The 21,794-nt window shown below is 44.3% G+C and overlaps 1 protein-coding gene across 2 annotated transcripts in view; it reads left to right on the top strand.

Annotated features, from left to right (window-relative positions):
- The window catches only part of CYFIP1 (cytoplasmic FMR1 interacting protein 1), a 143,476-nt gene that overhangs the window by 43,602 nt on the left and 78,080 nt on the right, over positions 1-21,794 (top strand). For both annotated transcript variants that reach the window (XM_077774609.1, XM_077774608.1), the window contains exons 2-9: positions 12,134-12,256; positions 12,332-12,421; positions 14,279-14,356; positions 14,596-14,697; positions 15,569-15,750; positions 18,927-19,023; positions 19,132-19,260; positions 21,303-21,407. In XM_077774609.1, coding sequence (XP_077630735.1) covers positions 12,140-12,256; positions 12,332-12,421; positions 14,279-14,356; positions 14,596-14,697; positions 15,569-15,750; positions 18,927-19,023; positions 19,132-19,260; positions 21,303-21,407 — 900 coding nt within the window. In that variant the 5' untranslated portion in view covers positions 12,134-12,139. The remainder of the gene's footprint in view (positions 1-12,133; positions 12,257-12,331; positions 12,422-14,278; positions 14,357-14,595; positions 14,698-15,568; positions 15,751-18,926; positions 19,024-19,131; positions 19,261-21,302; positions 21,408-21,794) is intronic.

Raw genomic sequence — 21,794 nt, 5'->3', positions numbered from 1 at the left:
CTCTGGAACTCAGTCTGTGGTAGACTGTGTCTCCATTGTGCATGGTGGCAGTGCCTCCCCCACCTCTCAACATACCTCTGAGTCCCTAGCTTCTGGCCTCTGAGTTTGTGTCTCCATGCCTCATTCCTTCCTTAGAGCATACAGGTGCTAGCTGTTGCTGCACAGACTGCTGCCTACCCCTCCAGAGCCTCAGGGTCAATTTTTGACCTGTTTGTGAGCTGGGTTAGCTGCCACCTTATCTTCCTGACAGTGAGAACTGAACCCAGTCTGGTTTCTGGCCGTTGGATGCTTACTATTTATTAATAGGCATGTACCTAACATAACAGGTTTTTTTCCCCTAAAGTTTATTTATTTATTTTGAGAGAGATTGACAGAGAGAGAACAATAGCAGAAGTGGGTAGAGAGAGAGGGAGAGAGAGAGTCCCAAGCAGGCTCCGCACTGTCTGTGTGGAGCCTGACACGGGGCTCAAACCCACAAACCATGAGATCATGACCTGAGCTGAAATCAAGAGCCAGACACTCAACCGACTGAGCTACCTAGGTACCCCCTCCCCCAGCGTAACAGTTTTTCTTTCATTTCTTTTTTCTTTTTGAATGTTTATTTATTTTTGAGAGAGAGAGAGAGCAACAGCAAGCGAGAGCTAGTGCAGGGGCCTGGGGGTTGGGGCAGAGAGAGAGAGGGAGAAATAGAATCTGAAGCAGGCTCCAGGCTCTGAGCTGTCAGTACAGAACCCAATGTGGGTCTCGAACCCACAAACCATGAGATCATGACTTGAGCTGAAGTTGGGTGCTTAAACAATTGAGATACCCAGACAATTCTACTTTCATTTCTATTTTTGTGGACAGTAATTTATCTAGGTAAGACCTTTCCTTAATAAAAGTTACAGATCTGTGAAACAGTGTGCTGAGTTCCTTTATGAGTATGTGAGACCTACTGGAGTTAAGTATTTGATTTACTAAAGATTTAAATTTAGAGGCTGTATTGGAAACAGAAGTAACCAGAACCAGTTTGCTTACTGTTTATGTTTTGAGCTGTTTCTCTTAGTGTTTTAAGCCAGCTTTCTAAATGAGTCACCTTAAGCTGATGTCCATCATCCTGTGTTCAGTCTTTACTGGCATTTATTTCATTTGTATTCTTTTATAGTGGTAGATGACTGTCCTTCTTCCAAATAAATACATGCAAATGATTTCACCCAAAAGTGTTTTCAGATGTTTTCTGTTGCCAGAACAGTGTTAGAGAAATAGTCATAGAACAGAAATACATCTCTGTGGTGACAGAAGTTTATCCTCTAATCTGCTAAAACATAAGGCTCCCCTCCTTGGCCTGAGTCCTGTTCTGGACTGGCCTGGGCTGGCCCTAGCAGGCAGGGCAGACTGAATTTGTCCAGGCTCAGAGGAAGCCTCGTATGGAAACCTCAAATCAGTGCCGTAATATTGCCCCATGAGCCTTGTGGTCACCCTGAGGTGCTGTGGGAGGTCTGAACCAGGCCTAGATCCTTTAGGAACAGATGCCTCCATGCTGTGCTCTCAGGGGACCTTGGCAGGGATGTCTGGACTGTGGATCCCCTAAGTACCCCTTGTCAGCAGCCCCTAGCCGCCTGCCTAACCCTGTGCTTCACCTGCCATGTCCTTATCTGAAGGCAACTGTCATACCTTACTCCTTTGTTTTGTTTTGTCTCTGTGGCACGTTTTCTGACAGTATCCCATTTTCCTAGGGATACTGACTTATTGCAGACACACTGGGCACGTGCATGCACACACACACAAACACACATCACACACTTTTTTTTCTTTCCCTTTTTATCTCTTGGCACCACCCATGCTGCCAGTTGAAAATCAGTCTCCTCTATGCCCATCCCCCCTCCCCCCCACATCCATCAGTCCTCAGTTTTTGTCAGCATTCAAGAGTCTCTCATGGTTTGCCTCTCTCCCTTTCCCCCACCATTTCCGCCCTTCTTCTCCCCCTTGTTCCTCCGTCAAGTTCCTCCTGAGTGTTGTGTGGAAACTAATTTGACAATAAACTATTTGTAAAAAATAAATAAATAAATAAATAAATAAATAAAAGTGAGGAGAACAAACAAACAAACAAAAAAAGAAAATCAGTCTCACTGCTTTAATTTTTGTGAATTCTTTGCAGCGTAAGTATTCTTTTTTTCTGAAGACCATTGAGTTGTCTAAGGATTCATTTACCTTTTTTTTTTTTTAAATTTTTTTGATGTTTTATTCCTGAGAGAGAGACAGCATGAGCAGGGGAGGGTCAGAGAGAGAGAGGGAGACACAGAATCTGAAGCAGGCTCAAAGCTCTGAGCTAGCTGTCAGCACAGAGCCCGATGCGGGGCTCGAACCCACGAACCTTGAGATCACGACCTGAGCCATTTAACCAACTGAGCCACCCAGGCGTCCCGGATTCATTTACCTTTTAATGGAACTGCCAGCAGAGGGCTTTCCTTTCTTCCCTCCTACCTACCACCATGCTACCCAGAAACAGGGAAGACTATTAAATCATATTTATTTTTACAAAAAAAGGTTTTATTCACTGTTCTTTACTTCACAAGTGTGTGGTAACTATTACATTTTATAGAAATCATCTTGCTTTTTACTTGGCTGCTTACTGTGGCCCTGTCCCCTGTTCCCATGCTTCCTGCCTGCCTCTGGGCAGCTCTTTCTGGGGTTCTGGCTCTTGCTTACCTCTCTCCTGCCCCTCAGGGATAAGCTGCTTCCTAACACCCAACACTCACCCTTTTGAAACTCATTGTATTGACTTCTCTGTTTGCCTCTGGCCTTTACCCAACTGGACACAGTGCCTGGTGCTGGGATGGGTAGCTCTTCCCTGCTCTGTCCTTGCTCTGCTCATCTGTCAGAGTGTGATGGCCTCACCTTGACGGTGGCTGAGAGGACAACTTGCTGAGATGTCAGGGTGAATCTGAGCCTGAGCAGCAGACATTGCCAGGTGAAGGAGAAAGAAGGTCAGCACTGTGGGCCTTCAGCATGTCAAGTGGGTACTGCCCTTCTAGGGAGCAGCTGGGATGTACTCCCGCCTAGTGCTGGGAACTCCAGCCTTCTGACTANCCTTTTAGTTTTCTCTGATAACTGCCTGTGATGGCCACCTAAAGTGCATGGGACATCATCCTTGGGCTCTAAGTCCAGGTGGGAGACGAAAGGAAGAGATGCCCCTAGTTCCCTCTGCTCAGGAGCTGCACTGGCAGTGTTGTCCGGACTGCTGGCCCTATGTGAGAGGATTTATGCATGCCAGTATGGTGGTCTGTGTCACAGCAGGAGAGGGGCGTCTACATTTAGATACCTCTTAGGGAGGTAGATACCAGCAGTATTTTGGAGACCCTGCCCTACACAGACCTGAGCCTCCATTCTGTGTGAGTCTGCTCCTGGCCTTGAGCAACCTGAGGTTGTTTGACTCCTACCTGAGGTCCCCTGCATCCTGGGAGCACCTCACTCAAGGGCAGGGAACATGGGGCATGAAAGGAGGAAGTAGCCTAGTTGGCCTGGGAATGTTCTAGTGTGTCACACACAGCACAGCCTTCCTTCCTCTCCCCTGTTCCTCCAGCTCAAGCTCATTGGCGAGGGTCATGCCATAGGGACCCTGCTGAGCACTTAGCACAGTGTCTTCCCCGAACACAGGCTGAGTGAAGGAACAAGCTGAGTATGTGGGGCACACAGCATGGGTGTGCAGGGCTCTCTAATTTATACCGCTGACCATCTCTCGCGTACTAGTGGTGAAAATGCTGAGTAGCTTTCCAGAGCACAGGTGTCCCCTCAGCCAAGGGGACCCTTGCAATTGAATCAGGGGTACTCAAACAGTCACTAGAAGAGCAACAAACCCATTTAGTATGTCCTTTGGAATGTTTATTTTTTTTTTTATTTTTTTTTTTTGGAATGTTTATTTTAAAAGCTGTTAAATTTACGAAATCAGTTGATGGTTTGTTAAAATGGTAGTTTTATAACTTGACAGCTTGGAGCCAGACCTGAGGGCTGGGAATTGCTGCTGATGGAGATTCAGTCAAGGAGGAAAACTCTGGCTTGACATTGTTGATGGAATGAGGGAGGGTATGTTATTTGCAGTCAGTTCTCTGTGATGGGAGGTGGGCACTCCCACACCAGAAGTGCCTATGCTAGCTCTTTGAGACTGAGGCTCAAGCTTGTTTTATTCCCAGCCATCTGCTTTTTCTGCATTGAGCATGTATTGTTTCATGATCAAAAAACACCAGCACATGGTGGATTTTAGCAGCCAGTCGGTACAAGGGCATAGCGACCCTATCTGGGCAATTCTGCTCAACTAATTCTAGCTTTGTGTTAGTTTTCTTAGGCTGCTACAACAAATACTGCAGACCAGGTGGTTTAAGGAACAGAAATATATTGTTTTATAGTTTTGGAGGCTGAAAGTTTGAGATCAAGGTGTTTTCCGGGGTCTCTTTCCTAGGCTTGTAGCCGGCCACCTTCTGTCTTGTGTTCCCACATGATCTTCCCTCTGTGCTTGTGATCACAGGCTACCCTGCTGTAACCAAGCCCCAACTGGTGTGCATCTCTGTATGTGAGCTGTATGTGAGCTGAATTGGTGGAGACAGAAATGTGAGTGAGTTATTAAACTGTAAACTCCCACATGGCAGCACTGCTGGGTTTGAGCAGTGTTCCAGATATGTCATTTTCATTACGCTTTTGGGCATTGGCATTGTGGGAGCTGGTTACAAAGTCTTATCACTCTTTCCAGTGCTCTGTCCCACGGGCCTTGCGGTAGCAAGGCAGATGACGTGCCCTTGTCCTAGGGACACCCAGGCTTTGTGGGGACTTGCAGCAGCATGGGTAGTGAACAGGGAAAGGGGCCAGAGGCCATGAAGTGGATGTCATGCTAGAAGGAAACCCCATTCCTGTGCCTGGAGCAGTTAGACTGGTTACAGGGAGCATGGACTTCATTTCTCGAGTGGTGTGATGCCTGTAATGAGCGCAGGGTTTGCTGGTGTCAGAGATGGAGAAAAGTCAATAGATTTAAGAGAAATCTTGGGGGGTGCTGAGTCGCTTAGTCAGTTAAGCTTTGACTTTGGCTCAGGTTGTGATCCTGTGGTTCATGGGTTTGAGCCCTGCATCTGGCTCTCTGCTGACAGCTCAGAGCCTGGAGCCTGCTTTGGATTCTGTGTCTCCCTCTCTTTCTGTCCCTGCCCTGCTCATACACTGTCTCTCTCTCTCTGTTTCTCTCAAAAGTAAACAAACATAAAACAAAAAAGAATAAGAGATCTTGGAGGTGGCCCTGTGAGGTGTCAAAGAATACGTCAGGACAGAGACTTTGGAGACTTGGACCCAAAGCTGACTATTCCAAGTTTCCTTAATATGGTTGAGGCAGAGGCCATGCAGATACACATTTGTGGAAGATGCACAGGATGGAGAGACATGGAAGTGTTCGTGGGGCCCTGGGATTTTGCGTGTGTGTGTGTGTGTGTGTGTGTGTGTGTTCATGGCAGCTGCAGGGCTCCGCATAGCAGGGTGTTTGTTGAGAGGTGTTTATGACTGTGAAAAACATAGAAATGTGACAATTAGGAAAGAACAGCAGTGAGGGACATTAGGGCCTTGGCCAGTGGTCCACAAAAACTAAAAAGGTGCTATGGAAAAATGTTCAACAATTTGAACATTTTTATGGAAGCTGGAAGAAAGAAGCAGCTTACAAAACGGCTTGTATCATCATCTCTTTGTGGGGGATGGGGGCATTATGGACTTTTTTTACTTTCCCATATTTTTTTATTTATGTACAGTAAGTAAATATTGCCCTTTTTTGCTCCTGATTTTGTTGTTATTGTAACATCAAATTTACCATTTTGACCATTTTTAAGTGTATAGTCAGTGGCACTGAATGCACTCACATTATTGTGCAGCCACAACCACCACCAACAACCTTTCCAGGACTTTTCCCATCTTCCCAGATGGGAACTCTTGTACCTGTTAAACACTAACTCCCCATTTTCTCCTTCCAACCCTGACAACCACTTCTACTTTCTCGCTATGACTTTGACTACTCTAGGTACCTAACATAAGTAAAATCATACATTCTTTGTCCTTTTGTGACTGTTTTATTTCACTCAGCATGATGTCCTCTAGGTTTATCCATGTTGTAGCATGTGTGAGAATTTCCCTCCTTATTAAGGCTGAATAATATCTCATTGTGTGTATGCACCATACAAATATTTCTGGTTTTATATGAGAAAAGCATCCTTTAATACTGATTTGAATAGAGCATTTATGTTTTTCCTTGAATGCGACCTAAGTGTGTTACTGAGTCTGTCTGCAACCCTCTTGTACTACCTCTTCTGCCATTGAGGGTGGTCTTGGGCTCTCTTGGGCTGAGGTGGAGGAGGAAGAAGGATCCTATGGGCGTTGCACAGGAGACCAAGATGACTGGTCACACGGGCAGTATGGCTGTCCCAGGGTAGGTAGCCTGACCTGTTTTCTCATTGACCAATTGCACAGGTGGCATGGGGGCATGGAGGGACTATAGGAGCCCCCAAGCCTCTCCTGGCAGAGTCTGGGCTTGGACCATGCAAAGGGCCAAAAGCAAGACTCAGGGCTGGATCCATAGGAGACATGTCTGGCAGCCTGATGCCTTGGAAGATGTACTGGGACTCCCTAATCTAGCTCTGCAGGGCAGTGGCCAGTGTGAGAACCAGCCTTCGCTACATGGTGCTTTGCTATCCTGGACTTCTTCTTTCATAAGTATGCAGAAGAGGAAGTCATGATGATAGAAGGAAGTTGATGACGGAAATTAAAAGGCCATTTTCCTTGCTTATAAAAGGACCAGATATTTTGAAAAATTATCTGCTACATTTTAAATTTATAGTTGGAAACATGCAGAATAGATCTGTTGTTGAAAGGACTTTTGTGTAAATGCTAGTTATGCCCAGTAGGTCCTGGTATTCAGTTCCTCTGTGTTCTGGCTGATTTCCTGTCAAGGACAGAATTATTGTTGTCAGTGCACTTGTGGATTTACTTCTCCTTTCGGTCCTGTTGGTGTTGCCTTGGTGTAGTTTGAAGCTCTCTCCTTAGATGCATCCACATTGAGCATTGTTCTGTCTCCTTGGTAAATGACCTTCTGTTATCACGCAGTGCACCTCCTTAGCTCTGGGAATTTCCTTTCTCTGAAGTTTACCTCTCACATAGCCATTCCAGCTTCCTTGGGACTGGTGCTTGCATAGTCTATCTTTACCCCTTTTACTTTCAACTTATGTCATTATATTTGAGGTGAGCTTCTTGTAGCTGGAATATAGTTGAGTCAGAATGAAAAACATCCTGGTGTTCAGTGTGTTTACACTGTTTGTTAGTCTAGTAATTAATAATTATTAATATGTTTGGATATAGACCTACCATTTTATTATTTCATTCTTTTTAGATTCTTCCCCCCCCCCCACTTACATACTTTTGTGTGTATATACGTGTGGCTTATAAACAATAGAAATTTATTTCTCACACTTCTGGAGGCTTAAAAGTCTAAGATCAGGGTGTCAGGGTCCCAGCATGGTCTTGTCTGGTGAAGGTCTGATTTTTAATAAGAAATATATATTTGGGGGCACCTGGGTGGCTCACTCCATTAAGCATCTGGCTTTTGACTTCTGTTCAGGTCATGATCATGGGTTTGAGCCCCACATTGGGCTCTGCCCTGACAGTGTTTGGGATTCTCTCCCTCTCTCCGCTCGTCCCCTGCTTGTGCTCACTCTTGCGCACTCTCTCTTTCTCTCTAAATGAATTTAAAAAAGAAAGAAATATATATACTTGGTCTTCATGTGTTTCTGACAGAGCTCCTAAAATCCGTGTAGTTCCCTAAGTGGAAAAGAAGATAAAGATGTCTTGATATTCATAACAAGTCCCTTTCAACCACATCTGAGTTTATGTTAAATGACGTAACTTTTGGAAAGCCCGTTAAAAATGGGAGCTGGTTGCCAGGAGACCCACCTACATGATTGGAGGGTTGGAACTTTGAATCCCTCCTCCCTGACCTTGGAGGTTGAATCCTTTGCCAATGGCCAGTTATTTAATCACTCATGCCTATGTAAGGAAGCCCAGAAGGACAGGGTTCTGAGAATTTCTGGATTGATGAAATATGTGAACATTTGGGAAGAGTATGGAACACTCAAAGAGGGCATAGAAGTTCAGCACATTTTTCCATAACTTGCCCTATGCCTCTCTTCCATCTGGCTGTTCCTGAGTTATATCCTTTATAACAACTGGTAATCTAGTAAGAAAAACACTTTCTTCAGTTCTGTGAGCCATTCTGGCAAATTAATTGAACCCAATGAAGGGGTTTTGGGAACCTCTGATTTCGTCAGAAGCACAAGTCCACAACCTGGACTTCTGATTGGTATCTGAAGTGGAGCAGGGAGCAGTCTTGTAGGACTGAGTTCTTAACTTGTGGGATCCGATGCTATCTGCAGGTAGATAGTGGCAGAATTGAATCATAGGACACCCAGCTGGTGTCCAAGAATTGGTTGGTAGTGTAGGGGGAAAAACCCATGCTTTGGAATTGGTCACAGAATCAGAGGACCCTTTTCCAAGTTGCAGACCCAGCCTATCATTGTGTCCTCAAATAGCAGAAAAAGGATCCCTATTTTTATCATTGCCCTGTTTCCTTTTCTTGCCTTCTATTAGATTATCTGAACATTTTTAGCATTCCATTTTAATTTATTACATATGAGCTTTTTTTTTTTATATATATTTTTATTTATTTATAGGAGAGAGAGAGACAGCGTGAGCAGGGGAGGGTCAGAGAGAGAGGGAGTCACAGACTCCGAAACAGGCTCCAGGCTCTGAGCTGGCAGTCAGCACAGAGCCCGACGCGGGGCTCGAACCCACGAACCGCGAGATCATGACCTAAGCGAAAGTCGGACGCTCAACCGACTAAGCCACCCAGGCGCCCCTACATATGAGCTTTTTATAAGTTTTATTGCTTTTCATAATTTTTTAATTGGTTGTTCTGGGGATTGTAAGGCACACGCTTAAAATTTCAGTTTGCTTAGAATCAATATTTCACTACTTCAAATGGATTGTAGAAATCTTACACCATGTGGATCCTTTTCCCTTTCTCCCTTATGTCATAGTTCTCTATTATGTTTATAGTCACTAAAATCCTATTGGATAATGTTTTAAGTTTTTACTTTCAATCACCAAACATCTTTTAAAGGGCTCCAGAGGAAATAGTCTATTCTCTTGCTCACTGTTTAACCTTTGGATTGCTTTTGTTTTGTTCTGCATGTCCCAGGTTTCCTTCTGGTATCTTTTATCTAAAGAACTTTGATTAGCCTGTTGTCTATGAATCCTTTTACTTTTCCTATATCTGAGAATGTTCCTATTTCCCCTTCATTCTTTTTTTTTTTTTTTTTTTAATTTTTCCAATGTTTATTTTTGAGAGAGAACGCGGGATCATGAACAGGGGGAGGGGCAGAGAGTGAAGGGGACAAAGGATCTAAAGCAGGCTCTGCACTGACTGTAGCAAGTCTCTTGCGGGGATTGAACTCATAAACGGTGAGATCTTGAGCTGAAGTTTGACACTAAACTGACTGAGCCACCCAGGCACCACTTCACCTTCATTCTTAAAGAATATTTCACTTGATGTAGGAATCTGTGTTGACAGTTCTTTTCTTTCAGACTTTAAAAAGTGTCATTCTAGGGGCGCCTGGGTGGCTTAGTCGGTTAAGCGTCCGACTTTCGCTTAGGTCATGATCTTGCGGTTCGTGGGTTCGAGCCCCGTGTCGGGCTCTGTGCTGACTGCCAGCTCAGAGCCTGGAGCCTATTTCAGAGTCTGTGTCTCCCTCTCTCTCTGACCCTCCCCTGCTCATGCTGTCTCTCTCTCTCTCTCTCTCTCCTAGAAAAAAAAAAAAAAAGTGTCATTCTATTTCATAAGGTCTCCTTGGTTTCTGAGGAGAAATCCACAGGCATTCAAATTGTTGTTAGGTAATGCATTTTTTTCTCTGTTTTAAAGATTTTTTTTCAGCAGTTAATTTTTTTTAATATAGTTGACACCCACATGTCATGTTAGTTCAGGTGTACAACATAGTGATTTGACAAGTTTATACATTGTGTTCCCCACAAGTGCAACTACCATCTATTCTGACACATCCCTATTACAATACCATTGACTATATTATGTTGTGTCTTGTATTCCCATGACTGATTCATTCAAGGTATTTTTTTTTTTTCCTTTGCTTTAGTTTATAACAGTTTGATTATGATGTGTCTGGTATGGATTTCTTTAGGTCTATCCTGTTTGGGATCCATTAAGCTTCTTGAATTCATACATGACTGTTCTGCCAAATGTGGGAAGTTTTCAGTCATTGTTTTCAGCTATTTTTTCACTCACTTTGCCACTCCTTGCATTCATGACACAAATGTTAGACCACTTCTCTCATCCCAAAGTTCCCCTGAGGATTTTCACTTTTTTTTTCCAACCTTTTTTCAGTTGTTCAGGTTAGATAATTCTATTGTTCACTGAATCTTTGTTTTGCTCTTGAGATCATGTAGGGGCTTTGACATTTTTCATACAGTATTTTTAGTTCTAAAATTTCTAGAATTTTCATTTGGTTCTTTATATAAAGGTATCTTTTTTTCCTTCCAACATTCAATTTTTTCTTTCAGTTTGGGAATGTTGTCATTGTTAGAGCATTTTTTTAGTAGTTACTTTAAACTCTGATGCACAATATCTGTTATTTCATTGTTGGTATCTGTTAATCATCTTTTCCTGGAAGAGTTGTGACATTTCTGGTTCTTTGTGTGCTGAGTAGTTTGGACTGCAACTGGACATTTTGGATATTATGAAATGAGACTCTGGGTCTTAAGTCCTAGGGAAATGCTGACTTTTTATTTTAGCAGAAAAACAACCTGGTTCAATTTAGGGTGTGGTTTTGACCTCTCTTCTCTGGGGTGTGATTCAGTGTCAGTTCTGTTCTCAGAGCCCCTGCAGTGCCATTTGGATCTGTACCATGAGTGCTGCCTGTGGCCATCTGGGAGTTGGCTGTGGTCTCAAGGATTGGGGTGTGATAGGAACAGATCCATACATTTGTAGCTTGGGGTGGGCCCAAAGTTCATGAGCAACTTTATGGGCTTGCTCTTCAGAGATTCTTCTTCTCCATATTGTCCCTGGGGCTTTCCGGTACCCTGGGGTTCCCTTTTTGGTTCTTAAGCCAGCAGCGTGGGGGTTTGGTAACTTGCCCTACCATGTACTTTTATACCCACACTTTGTCTGGGGCCCAGTGTTGGGAGGAGCTTCTTCCGTGTAGTGTTCTCATTCAGCCTGTCTGCTCCTCTTTCCTTCTCATGATACATGGAGCTGCCCCTATGTGTCCTCTCTGGGGTTGGAGCTGCCCCACATGTCCTATCTGGAGTCAGAGCTGCTTGGTGTGTCGCCTCTGGGGTTGCGACTACTTATACTCTCTGTTGCCTATCCAGGTTCAGAGCAGCATCAGCATTTCAGCTGGAGGCAGGCTGGAGTGTGTAGTCTCCTCCCCTGGAGGTGGCACAGATGTGTTAGAGGACATCCACCTTCATTTCTGTGCTTCTCTGCACTAGCCTTGGAGTTTGTGCACTTGGTCCTTTGCTAATAGCCACCTCCCTGTTTCATGTTGTCCCTTGGCCCTCAGCTTAGGAGCTTCTACAGGCTGACCATGGAGGAAGGGCTCTGGCCTTTTCTATTTTCTTCCTTACTGTGTAACCTTGCTGGGAAGGTCTGCATGCTGGGAAGCACTGTTGCCACCTTGGAGGATGTGCTGGCTTCCTTGGGGGCAGGCAAGGTGTTGAAGAAGAGATTCCCTACTCTGTCCCTTTAAGGGGGTTATTAGACCCTCCCAAGGAGCCCACTAGAGATGATGGCCTTAAGGTGGAAAGGGTGACAGGAAGCAACAGCCTATGTGGTGGTCCATGTGCCCTGCTCTATGACGCTTCTGGAAGTTAGAAGAGGCTACATCATGACTCCATTGCCAGCAAGCCCTAGAAGAGGTGCTAGACTCTGGGGATTGGCTATGACCATCTCATCCATCCCAGTGCCTTCAAGAGAGGGGTCAGGGGAAAGGGGTCTGATTTCCACACCTTGGAATGATTGTCAGAGTATTTACACCCTTCCTCACAGCACAGGTGGCTTTGTGTTTTGTTCTAGGCCAGGATGGCAGCCCAGGTGACACTGGAGGATGCACTGTCCAATGTGGACCTCCTGGAAGAGCTGCCCCTTCCCGACCAGCAGCCCTGCATCGAGCCCCCACCATCCTCACTGCTCTACCAGGTACGTGCTGAGTGGAAGTGGGGTGCATTGTCTGCAACGGTGACCTCCACATGATGGTTTTTCTCTTCCTTTCAGCCAAATTTCAACACTAATTTTGAAGACAGAAATGCATTTGTCACTGGGATTGCAAGATACATTGAACAAGCAACTGTCCATTCTAGCATGGTAATTCTTTTTGCATATCTTTGTTTTCCTTGGGGATATAGTATCTATAATGACAAATGTACACTTTTTTTGGGTATTTATTCTAATATGATATGTAGTAAGGAAAAAGAGAAGAAAGTGGATGAAAATGCCTTATGTTTTTAAAAAAGCCTTTGTGGGGCGCCTGGGTGGCTCAGTCGGTTAAGCGTCCAACTTTGGCTCAGGTCACGATCTCAAGGTTTCTGGGTTCAAGCCCCGTGTCGGGCTCTGTGCTGACAACTCAGAGCCTGGAGCCTGCTTCAGATTCTGTGTCTCCCTCTCTCTCTGACCCTCCCCTGCTCACACACTCTCTCTCTCTCTCTCAGAAATAAATAAAACATTAACATTTTTTTTAAAATAAAAAAGCCTTTGTGTTTTTTATTATAAAAATAATACATATTCGGGGCGCCTGGGTGGCTTAGTCGGTTAAGCGTCCGACTTTCGCTTAGGTCATGATCTCACGGTTCGTGGGTTCGAGCCCCACATCGGGCCATGTGCTGACTGCCAGCTCAGAGCCTGGAGCCTGTTTCAGTCTGTGACTCCCTCTCTCTCTGACCCTCCCCTGCTCACGCTGTCTCTCTCTCTCTCTCTCCTAGAAATAAAAAAACAAAAACAAAAACAAAAACATATTCTTTCTGAAAATTTAGCATTTATGGCCCAGAGAAAACCTATGTCAGCATTTATGGCCCAGAGAAAAACTTTGTTCATTTTTTTCTCCTTTTTATATTTTTATTATTTTTTTAATGTTTATTTATTAATTTTGAGATAGAGAATGCACAAGTTGGGGAAGGGGGTGGTGGGGGAGAGAGAGAGAGAGAGAGAGAGAGAATGAATCCCAACCAGGTTCTGCACTGTCAGCACAGAGCTCAGTGTGGGGCTTAAACTCATGAACTGTGAGATCACTACCTGAGCCGAAATCAAGAGTCTGACACTTAACCAACTGTACCACCCAGGGACCCCCTCTCCTTTTTATTTTAGGTGTACTCATGAACACAGTAATACACTAAAATATGATTTAGATTACATGAATGAATTGCAGTGTTATGTATTTTAATGATTTAATGAACTATTTACTTGTCTTTAAAATGTGCCAGATAAGGTAATTTTTAATAACTGTATAGTCCATTTTGCAAATGTCCACAATTTAATTATTTTTTACACGTTGACTTAGTTTCCCTTTTTTCTTTGTAGTAGAAAATGCAGTGATGAATATCCTTCCAAATACATCATTATGCCCATTGGTAGATTTGTAGAAGTGAAGTTACTGGATTAAAGGTTGCAAACATTTTAAAGCATTTTAAGAATATGATGAAATTGTAGTTGATGTTTTTAGATTATCTCTGAACTTTTTACCATTTTTATCAAAGGAAACAATGTGAAAGGACTAATGCAGTTTAAAAATGATGGCAGTCCTCTTTGCATGGATCCTCTCTCTGGATTTTAAGTGCTGCAGAAATACAGCTTTTCGTCCCTGCACTGGGGATGACAGAGCTGCCTCAGTCTTAAGAGCCTTGAAGACCCTGTGTGCATCTATGCTACTTCAGGTCTGCACTGCCAGCAGGTTGTTTAAGGTTGAGTAGAGCTGAGGAATAGTGGCTATGGCAGGTTGTCCTGGATCCTCTCCAGCCAACAGAAGCCGTGAGAGTGTTTGGGTGGTCATTGTGCACTGAACATCACCAGCTTCTTAGCAGCTGTCTTGTGGCACGGTGGTCCTGGTACCTGTCTGTTCTCAAAGTAAGAGTCAGGATACTTTATGCCTCTGGATTTTAGCAACCTGGCATCTCCCTTTTTATGATTATTTTCCTGCTTGCCTTTGATTTGCCATTTGTACTCTTGCAGAATGAAATGCTGGAGGAGGGCCAAGAATATGCGGTCATGCTGTACACCTGGAGGAGCTGCTCTCGGGCCATCCCACAGGTGTCCCCACCCCAGCCAGGCCTCACTCCATCCCTGCTAGCCATGCCCCCACCACAGACCTCGCTCCTACCTTTGTGGTTCCACCATCTCAGCCAGACCACACCCCCATGCCACCAGCCCTGCCCCCCTCCCACAACCCACCCCACAGCCCACTGGGACTACCTGCTTTCCTAACAATGCCCTGACCTCCACTTCTAGCTAATTTGAAGCCTTTTTTTGTCATACTTGTTTATTCCTAGGTGAAATGTAACGAGCAGCCTAATAGAGTGGAAATTTATGAGAAAACCGTAGAGGTCCTCGAGCCTGAAGTCACAAAACTGATGAATTTTATGTACTTCCAGGTAAAACAGTGAAATAATCCTAGGGGCTTAATGCAGAGGAGTAGGATTCTGTTGCACTCTCACCCATGACCATGACTTACTAAACAAAGTGCATGTGAATTAAAACAACCATAACAGCTCTGAGACAAAAACTTTTGTCAGTCTACAGCCTTATTGGCCCTTCCAGAATAAATACCTCTTTTGTGTTTCACTTCTCTTGTTTCTTTAGGAGTGAATTTGTATTTTCTTCATGAAGACTGCTTTCTCTCAGTTCCAGATAGTTTGTCTTTCTGCCAGTTTTTACTTTTGATTCATTTGGTTTTTCAGGTATTTTTTTTCTCTCAGCTTTTCCTGACTGGCCACTACTGGTTCTTGGCTTGCCTTGGCTCCTTTGGCCCATTGGTTAGGTGGAGTAGCCACAGGGAGGGGACTTGCTAGCTTTTTAAAGGTATACTTTGGAAATGTATGAAGGTTTTTGTAATAGATTCCTTCAGCAAAAAGAGAAGATAGAACCTATTAGGAGATGAATTTTTGATGTATCTTAAAGGTTATCAAGGGAAAAATTTCCCTGCCCCCACCTTCACCTCTGAAAGCTAAAACATCTGTTTGTAGACCTTCTATTGGAGCATTTCCTCAGCAACTTTGCTTGAGTAATCAACAAAATTCTTTTATTTTAGGGATGTAATTGGTACAGTGGAAAATTAATGGTGATTATCACAGAGCAAAGGCATGTGGAAATTACTTTATAGAAACAGGTCTCTTTACCTGAACTGTAAATGTCCACTCATTTGGGTGGGTATTTCATCAGAGTAACAGTGACTGTGCTTGAAGGTGGGCATGGAGTTGGCCCATCAGCAACAGCAGTTTTTTTGCCCTTCCTTCCTTTGTTCAGAGAAATGCCATCGAGCGTTTCTGTGGGGAGGTGAGGCGCCTGTGCCATGCGGAGAGAAGGAAAGACTTTGTGTCTGAAGCCTATTTGATCACGCTGGGAAAATTCATCAACATGTTTGCTGTGCTAGATGAGCTAAAGAACATGAAGTGCAGCGTGAAGAATGACCACTCGGCATATAAGAGGTGAGCTTTGACCTTCTGTCCTAGGTCCTTGCAGGGAGTGCTCGGGCAGGCAGGGTGGTTCCTGATTAGATATGTGCTCTACACATAGTAGGTGCATATCCCATATGTGCTAGGAGAACTGCAACTTTTTGGTAGTTGTTGTTTGACAGGTTCAGGAGTATTTGAATACATACTCCTATGTATAAGATGCAGGGGTAGCTGGCAGATTATGTGTGTGGTGATGCATTGAGTGAGATGTGTTCTCAGAGGGTATGTGTTCATTGTGGTTTTATGAAGCTAGAGCATGATCTGGGCACCCTGGTCATCCTCAGATGTTTGTTGAGGATCTCTGGGTGCTCAGCACATGTGAGAAGACAGATGTACACAAGACCAATCCCTGTTACAGAGGGTTAGGGTCACTGCCAGGCTTTTGGCTCAGTAAGCATCTCAGTGAGCACCTGTGCACATCACTTCCTGGTTGCACATTCCAGGAAGGTACACACCATCATAGCAGTGGGCATAGCTGGCCGGTGGACTGTCTTAGGGTCACACTGAGCTTCCGGGTCGCTGGAACCAGCTCTATTTCAGGGAGAATGTGGAGAACTTCTGGAGAAGAGAATTGGAAAAGGTGGGTGTGGCATGGAATACTGTGAGAAGCAGTTGATGGCAGGAAGAGGAAGAAGGGTGGTTGGTAAGAGCAAAGTGAACTATCTTCTAAAAAACTTTCTTTAGAAAGTCCGTGCTTGGTACTGTTGAAGGCATGATTGACTGGAATGAGATGCTGACTACTCTTCTGCTAGACAAAGAATCTTGGCTGTGAAATTAAATTTAATGAGATTTTACTCTACAGCGGAATAGTGTTTAGTTGTGTTGTATCTGAAATCATACAACCGTTGCTGTGTCTTTAAAATAAAATCAACATGGGAGAAGGACAGCTACCATATGTTTGCACGTATAGGAGATTAGGAGAAACTTAACAGAGGACCATGGGGGAGAAGAAGGGGGGAAAAATAGTGGAGGAGAGGGAGGGAGGCAAACCATGAGAGACTCTTGAATGCTGAGAACAAACTGAGGACTGATGGGGGTGGGGGGGAATGGAAGGAGGGTGATGGGCATGGAGGAGGGCACTTGTGGGGATGAGCACTGGGTGTTCTATGGAAACCAACTTGACAATAAACTATTAAAAAATAAATAAAAAGTAAATAAATAAAATCAACATGGGATATAGTGCCAAACTGAGATCCAAAGATAAGGCAGCAATAGGAGTTAAGCTGGATCACCCAGGGTTTTAAGCTTGGTCCATGTGAAGTTAAGTGTAGACATTCATCACCTAGAATTAGCTCTACACAGAAGCCTGGATCTCCAGAACTAGGTAATCCTTGGAGTTGACCTATTAACCTTGCTTGAAGAGAAAAGTCTGGAGTTGACCTTGTTTGATGTGCTTGCAGGTTGTCAGCACCCTGTCTAGGAGACATCAAGCTCTCCTGAGCACAGAGCAGACCTGGGGTACACCTCAACTTCCACTGGCTTCTTCCTGTGACCTCTATGTGGGATCCCCTATCATCTTCCCAGACAGTAACCCTCACTTCTCCCCAGCCCTCACACACTTACACTCACACTTTTTATTTGCACCTGACAACAGCTAAGAGTACAACCTCTTCTGAGTATAAATGCCAGGATAACCTATATGGTGAGGATTGAGGAAAATAGAAAACAGCATTATTGATTTTAAGTTTATTTATTTTGAGAGCTTGAGAGAGCATGCACACACATGTGTGCGGGAGAGGGGGCACCTCTCAGCACATAGCCCGATTGAATTGAGCGGGGCTCAATTTCATGAACCATGAGGTCATGACCTAAGCCAAAATCAAGAGTTGGACACATAACTGACTAAGCCACCCAGGCATGCCATAAAGGAATGTTATTATATCAGGGTTCATATTAGATTTAACTATATAATTTTTTAAAACCCACAGAAATAATAGTGGGTTAAACAAGATTGCAGATCATTTCTCATTTCTCTTTCATCTGAAAAGTCCTGAGGTAGGTGATCTCCAACTGATGAGGGGATTCCACAGTGTTCATACTAGGGCTTCTGCTGTCCTGTTGCTCTGCCGTCTTCATGTGTTGTCTCATGATCCAAGATGGTTCCTTGAGCTTCAGCTGTCATGTCTGCATTCCAGTCAACAGGGAGGCAGTAGAATAGAAGGAATTACACTGTTTCTTATCTGTATACTTCCAAGTACTTTGCAATGCTCAGCCATTGGTCACGTGAAGATGAGGCACATTGCTATAACATGGAAATTCAGGGTTTATTCCTAAGGAGATATGGAGAAAATGACTGTTGGTGTAGGTTATTAGTCTTTACCATGAGAATTTTTCTTCATTAAACCCCCCAAGTTTTTAGGTTGCACAGACATGTCCTTACGTGGCCAGTTTATGCTAAACTTTTTTGGGAGCAGCCCTAGATGTGCAGAATGCTCACACTGACCTTTACACTGCTTTGCAAGACCCAGAGACTCAGTGTGTGCCTTCTAGTCTTATTGGATCTAAGTGTATAGGTAGTTCTGTGTATACTGTTCCTTCTCCTCACATTTGCTCTGTGAGTGGGTCAGATGGACAGTTGTTTGTTATAGATGTGATAAATGAAGTTCAGGGGAGTTAAGGAGGTCAATCCAAGATTGAGCAGTGTTTTGTTGGTGGAACCAGGATTCTGTCTCTGACCTTTGGCACCAGAACCGTGTGTGGTCCTTTACTTGTGGGAGACATGGTGGCCTAGAGGATTCTTGGTGGAGAACATGGACAGTGCTGGCCATCTTTATTACCATACTCTGGGAGTTACAGAGGGGGAGGCAGTCTTTCTCAGACTTGGGAACAGGTAGCCCAAGGGAGAGGCCAATGTGCAAGGGCCCTCTAGGAAGGCCTGTGGTTGGTGCTGCCACATCTCTGAGGAAGTCCATCAGCTGTGGACAGTGAGATTGTGAGCTGTCCAGGTTGGCAGAGGAGTGACCTGGAGTCCAGGGCAGAGAAACTTGAGGAGGCTGAAATTATAACTCACTTCTAAGACCCACATTATTACAGATAACTGTAGTCAGATAAAGTAATGCTGATTTTCCTATGCTCTTCTTCTTCTTTTTTTTTTTTTTTCTTAAATCATTAAGCCCGTTGGTTATGTAACTCTTTTTTTGCTTTCAAAGGGCTGCTCAGTTTTTACGGAAAATGGCAGACCCACAGTCCATCCAGGAATCACAGAATCTGTCCATGTTCCTGGCCAACCACAATAAGATCACACAAGTAAGGCTTCTACCCTCCCCACTTTGGCTGATGGGGTGCACTGCTGGGGTCTGAGGGCCAGGGAGCTAGGAGCAGTCAATGGCATGGATCTCCCACTCTGTGTTTCAGTCTTTACAGCAGCAGCTTGAAGTGATTTCTGGCTACGAAGAGCTCCTCGCTGATATCGTGAATCTGTGTGTGGATTACTACGAGAATAGGATGTACCTGACACCCAGTGAGAAACACATGCTTCTCAAAGTACGTATGTGGGCTTGTCACATAAGTGTGCCAAGAGACAGGCTTGCTCTCAGGAAGAGGCTGTGCTTTGACTATGATGTTCTTGACAACCTTTTCTTATTCTCATGCTTGCTGTGTGTGTGTGTGTGTGTGTGTGTGTGTGCGTGCGCGCGTGCGTGTGTGCACAGCATCCTCCCCTCTGCTCACAGCCAACACTACAGCCTTACTTTCTTAAAAAATTTTTTTCTTAATGTTTTATTTATTTCTGAGAGAGAGAGAGACAGCGTGAGCCGGGGAGGGTCAGAGAAAGAGGGAGACACAGAATCTGAAGCAGGCTCCAGGCTCTGAGCTAGCTGTCAGCACAGAGCCCGACGTGGAGCTCAAACCCAGGAACCTTGAGGTCATGACCTGAGCTGAAGTCAGACACTTAACCGACTGAGCCACCCAGGTGCCTCCAGGCTCTTTCGACACATTCCTTTGAATGTGTCCCGGGTTTCATTCCATTGTCATATAGATCACATGCCTACCCCTGGAGAACATGCTTATGATGAGTGAGGAGGTTCTGGTCAAGGGCTTTTGTCAGCATTAGCTTTTTGTAGCAAATTTATCATCAGATTCTACTTGTTAAGGATGTGATTCCTATGAATTAAGAATACTGTGTCTCCATGATTGTAGTAGACTTTTCTTGGTCAAGAACATGGCCTTTCACCATGTGTAGCAACATGGATGGACCTTGAGGGTGTTATGCTGAGCGAAATAAGTCAGGCAGAGAAGGACAAATATCATATGTTTGCACGTATAGGAGGATTAGGAGGAACTTGACGGAGGAACAAGGGGGAGAAGAAGGGCGGAAATGGTGGGGGAAAGGGAGAGAGGCAAACCATGAGAGACTCTTGAATGCTGACAAAAACTGAGGACTGATGGATGGGGGGGAGGGGGGATGGGCATGGAGGAGGACACTTGTGGGGATGAGCACTGAGTGTTATGTGGAAACTAATTTGACAATAAACTATTTGTTAAAAAAAAAAAAGAACATGGCCTTTCACCATACTTTTCATTATTGCTCAGTTTTAAATTGAGGAGGTTTTCAGTGACATTTCTTACTAGGATGAGGAGAAGTCAGTTCTGCCATTGCGTTTGTTCTGCTTTCTGCCTTTGGGGAGGATAGCACTGTGCTGGCTGTCCTATCGGCACAAAGCCTTTCCTATAAGAGTGAGCCCAGCCCCAAGATCTCTTCCCCACAGAAGAGCATGGGCGAGTTGGTACCCTCTTTAGTGTGACACTTTATGACAGTGAAAATACTTGTGCCATCTGATGCTGGAGTCCCTGGTCATGGATACTTACAGAAATACATACTTAGTATTGCATTGGGCTTGATGAGAGGTGGAGGTGTTTGTGCCTGGAGAGATCATTAAAATAAGCACAAGAAATGACACAGATAAAAGAAGAGCTTCATATGAAGGGATAGTTTTTATGAGGAGCTTTTAAAAGTGCTTTTTGGGGGTGCCTGGGTGGCTCAGTAGGTTTAGTGTCCGACTTTGGTTCAGGTCATGATCTCACGGTTCATGGGTTCAAGCCCCGCATCAGGCTCTGTGCTGACAGCTAGCTCAGAGCGTGAGCCTGTTTCAGATTCTGTGTCTCCCTCTCTCTCTGACCCTCCCCTGCTCACGCTGTCTCTCTCTCTCAGAAATAAATAAAACATTAAAAAAATAAAAGTGCTTTTTGAATTTTTTAAAATGTTTATTTATTTTTGTGAGAGAGATAGAGACAGAGTGCAAGCAGGGGAGAGGTAGAGAGAAAGGGAGATAGAGAATCCAAAGGAGGCTCCAGGCTCTGAGCTGTCAGCACAGAGCCTGACGTGGGGCTTGAACCCAAGAACCGCAAGATCATGACCTGAGCTGAAGTTGGATGCCCAACTGACTGAGCCACCCAAACGCCCCTAAAAGTGTTTTTTGAAAGAAGAATGAACTCCCATTTCAAATATATGAATTGTAGCACTAGAAATTTTTATGGGCAATTAAACCTGTAGGTCTGAGGTTTATGTGCCATTTTTTTATTTTTAGGTCATGGGATTTGGCCTATACTTGATGGATGGAAGTGTCAGCAACATCTATAAACTTGATGCCAAGAAAAGAATAAACTTATCCAAAATTGATAAGTATTTCAAGGTGAGTTATGTTTTTTTAGATAAGCCTTTTTATCAAGTGTGTACACTTAATTTGGGGAGGTAAATCTCTAAGCTCCATATTTGGAAACATGGGTGTGGGCAGTGGGGTGGGGGGAAACCACTGGCTCCCATCTGCAAAGGCAGCAGTTTTGTCTGGGTTGAACCTTGTGTAAAGGGCATTGTACCATATATACTCTTGTATCTAGCTACTTTCATTCATTTGTTAGATTCATCTCTGTGAGATCCTACAGGTGTAGTCCTTAGGTTTTCATTGTGGTATCACAGCCCATTTTGTGATTATACCTCAACTTAGTTATCCATTCTACTGTAATGGACATGAGTTTTGGCTGGTATGAACAGCGCTCCTTTGATTTAGTGCAAGTCTGTG

This window comes from Crocuta crocuta, unplaced genomic scaffold (genome assembly GCF_008692635.1).
Source record: "Crocuta crocuta isolate KB4526 unplaced genomic scaffold, BGI_CrCroc_1.0 scaffold469, whole genome shotgun sequence".
Classification (NCBI taxonomy): Eukaryota; Metazoa; Chordata; class Mammalia; order Carnivora; family Hyaenidae; genus Crocuta; species Crocuta crocuta.
Note: the sequence above shows the minus strand (reverse complement) of the source record. Positions and strands in the feature narration are given on the sequence as shown.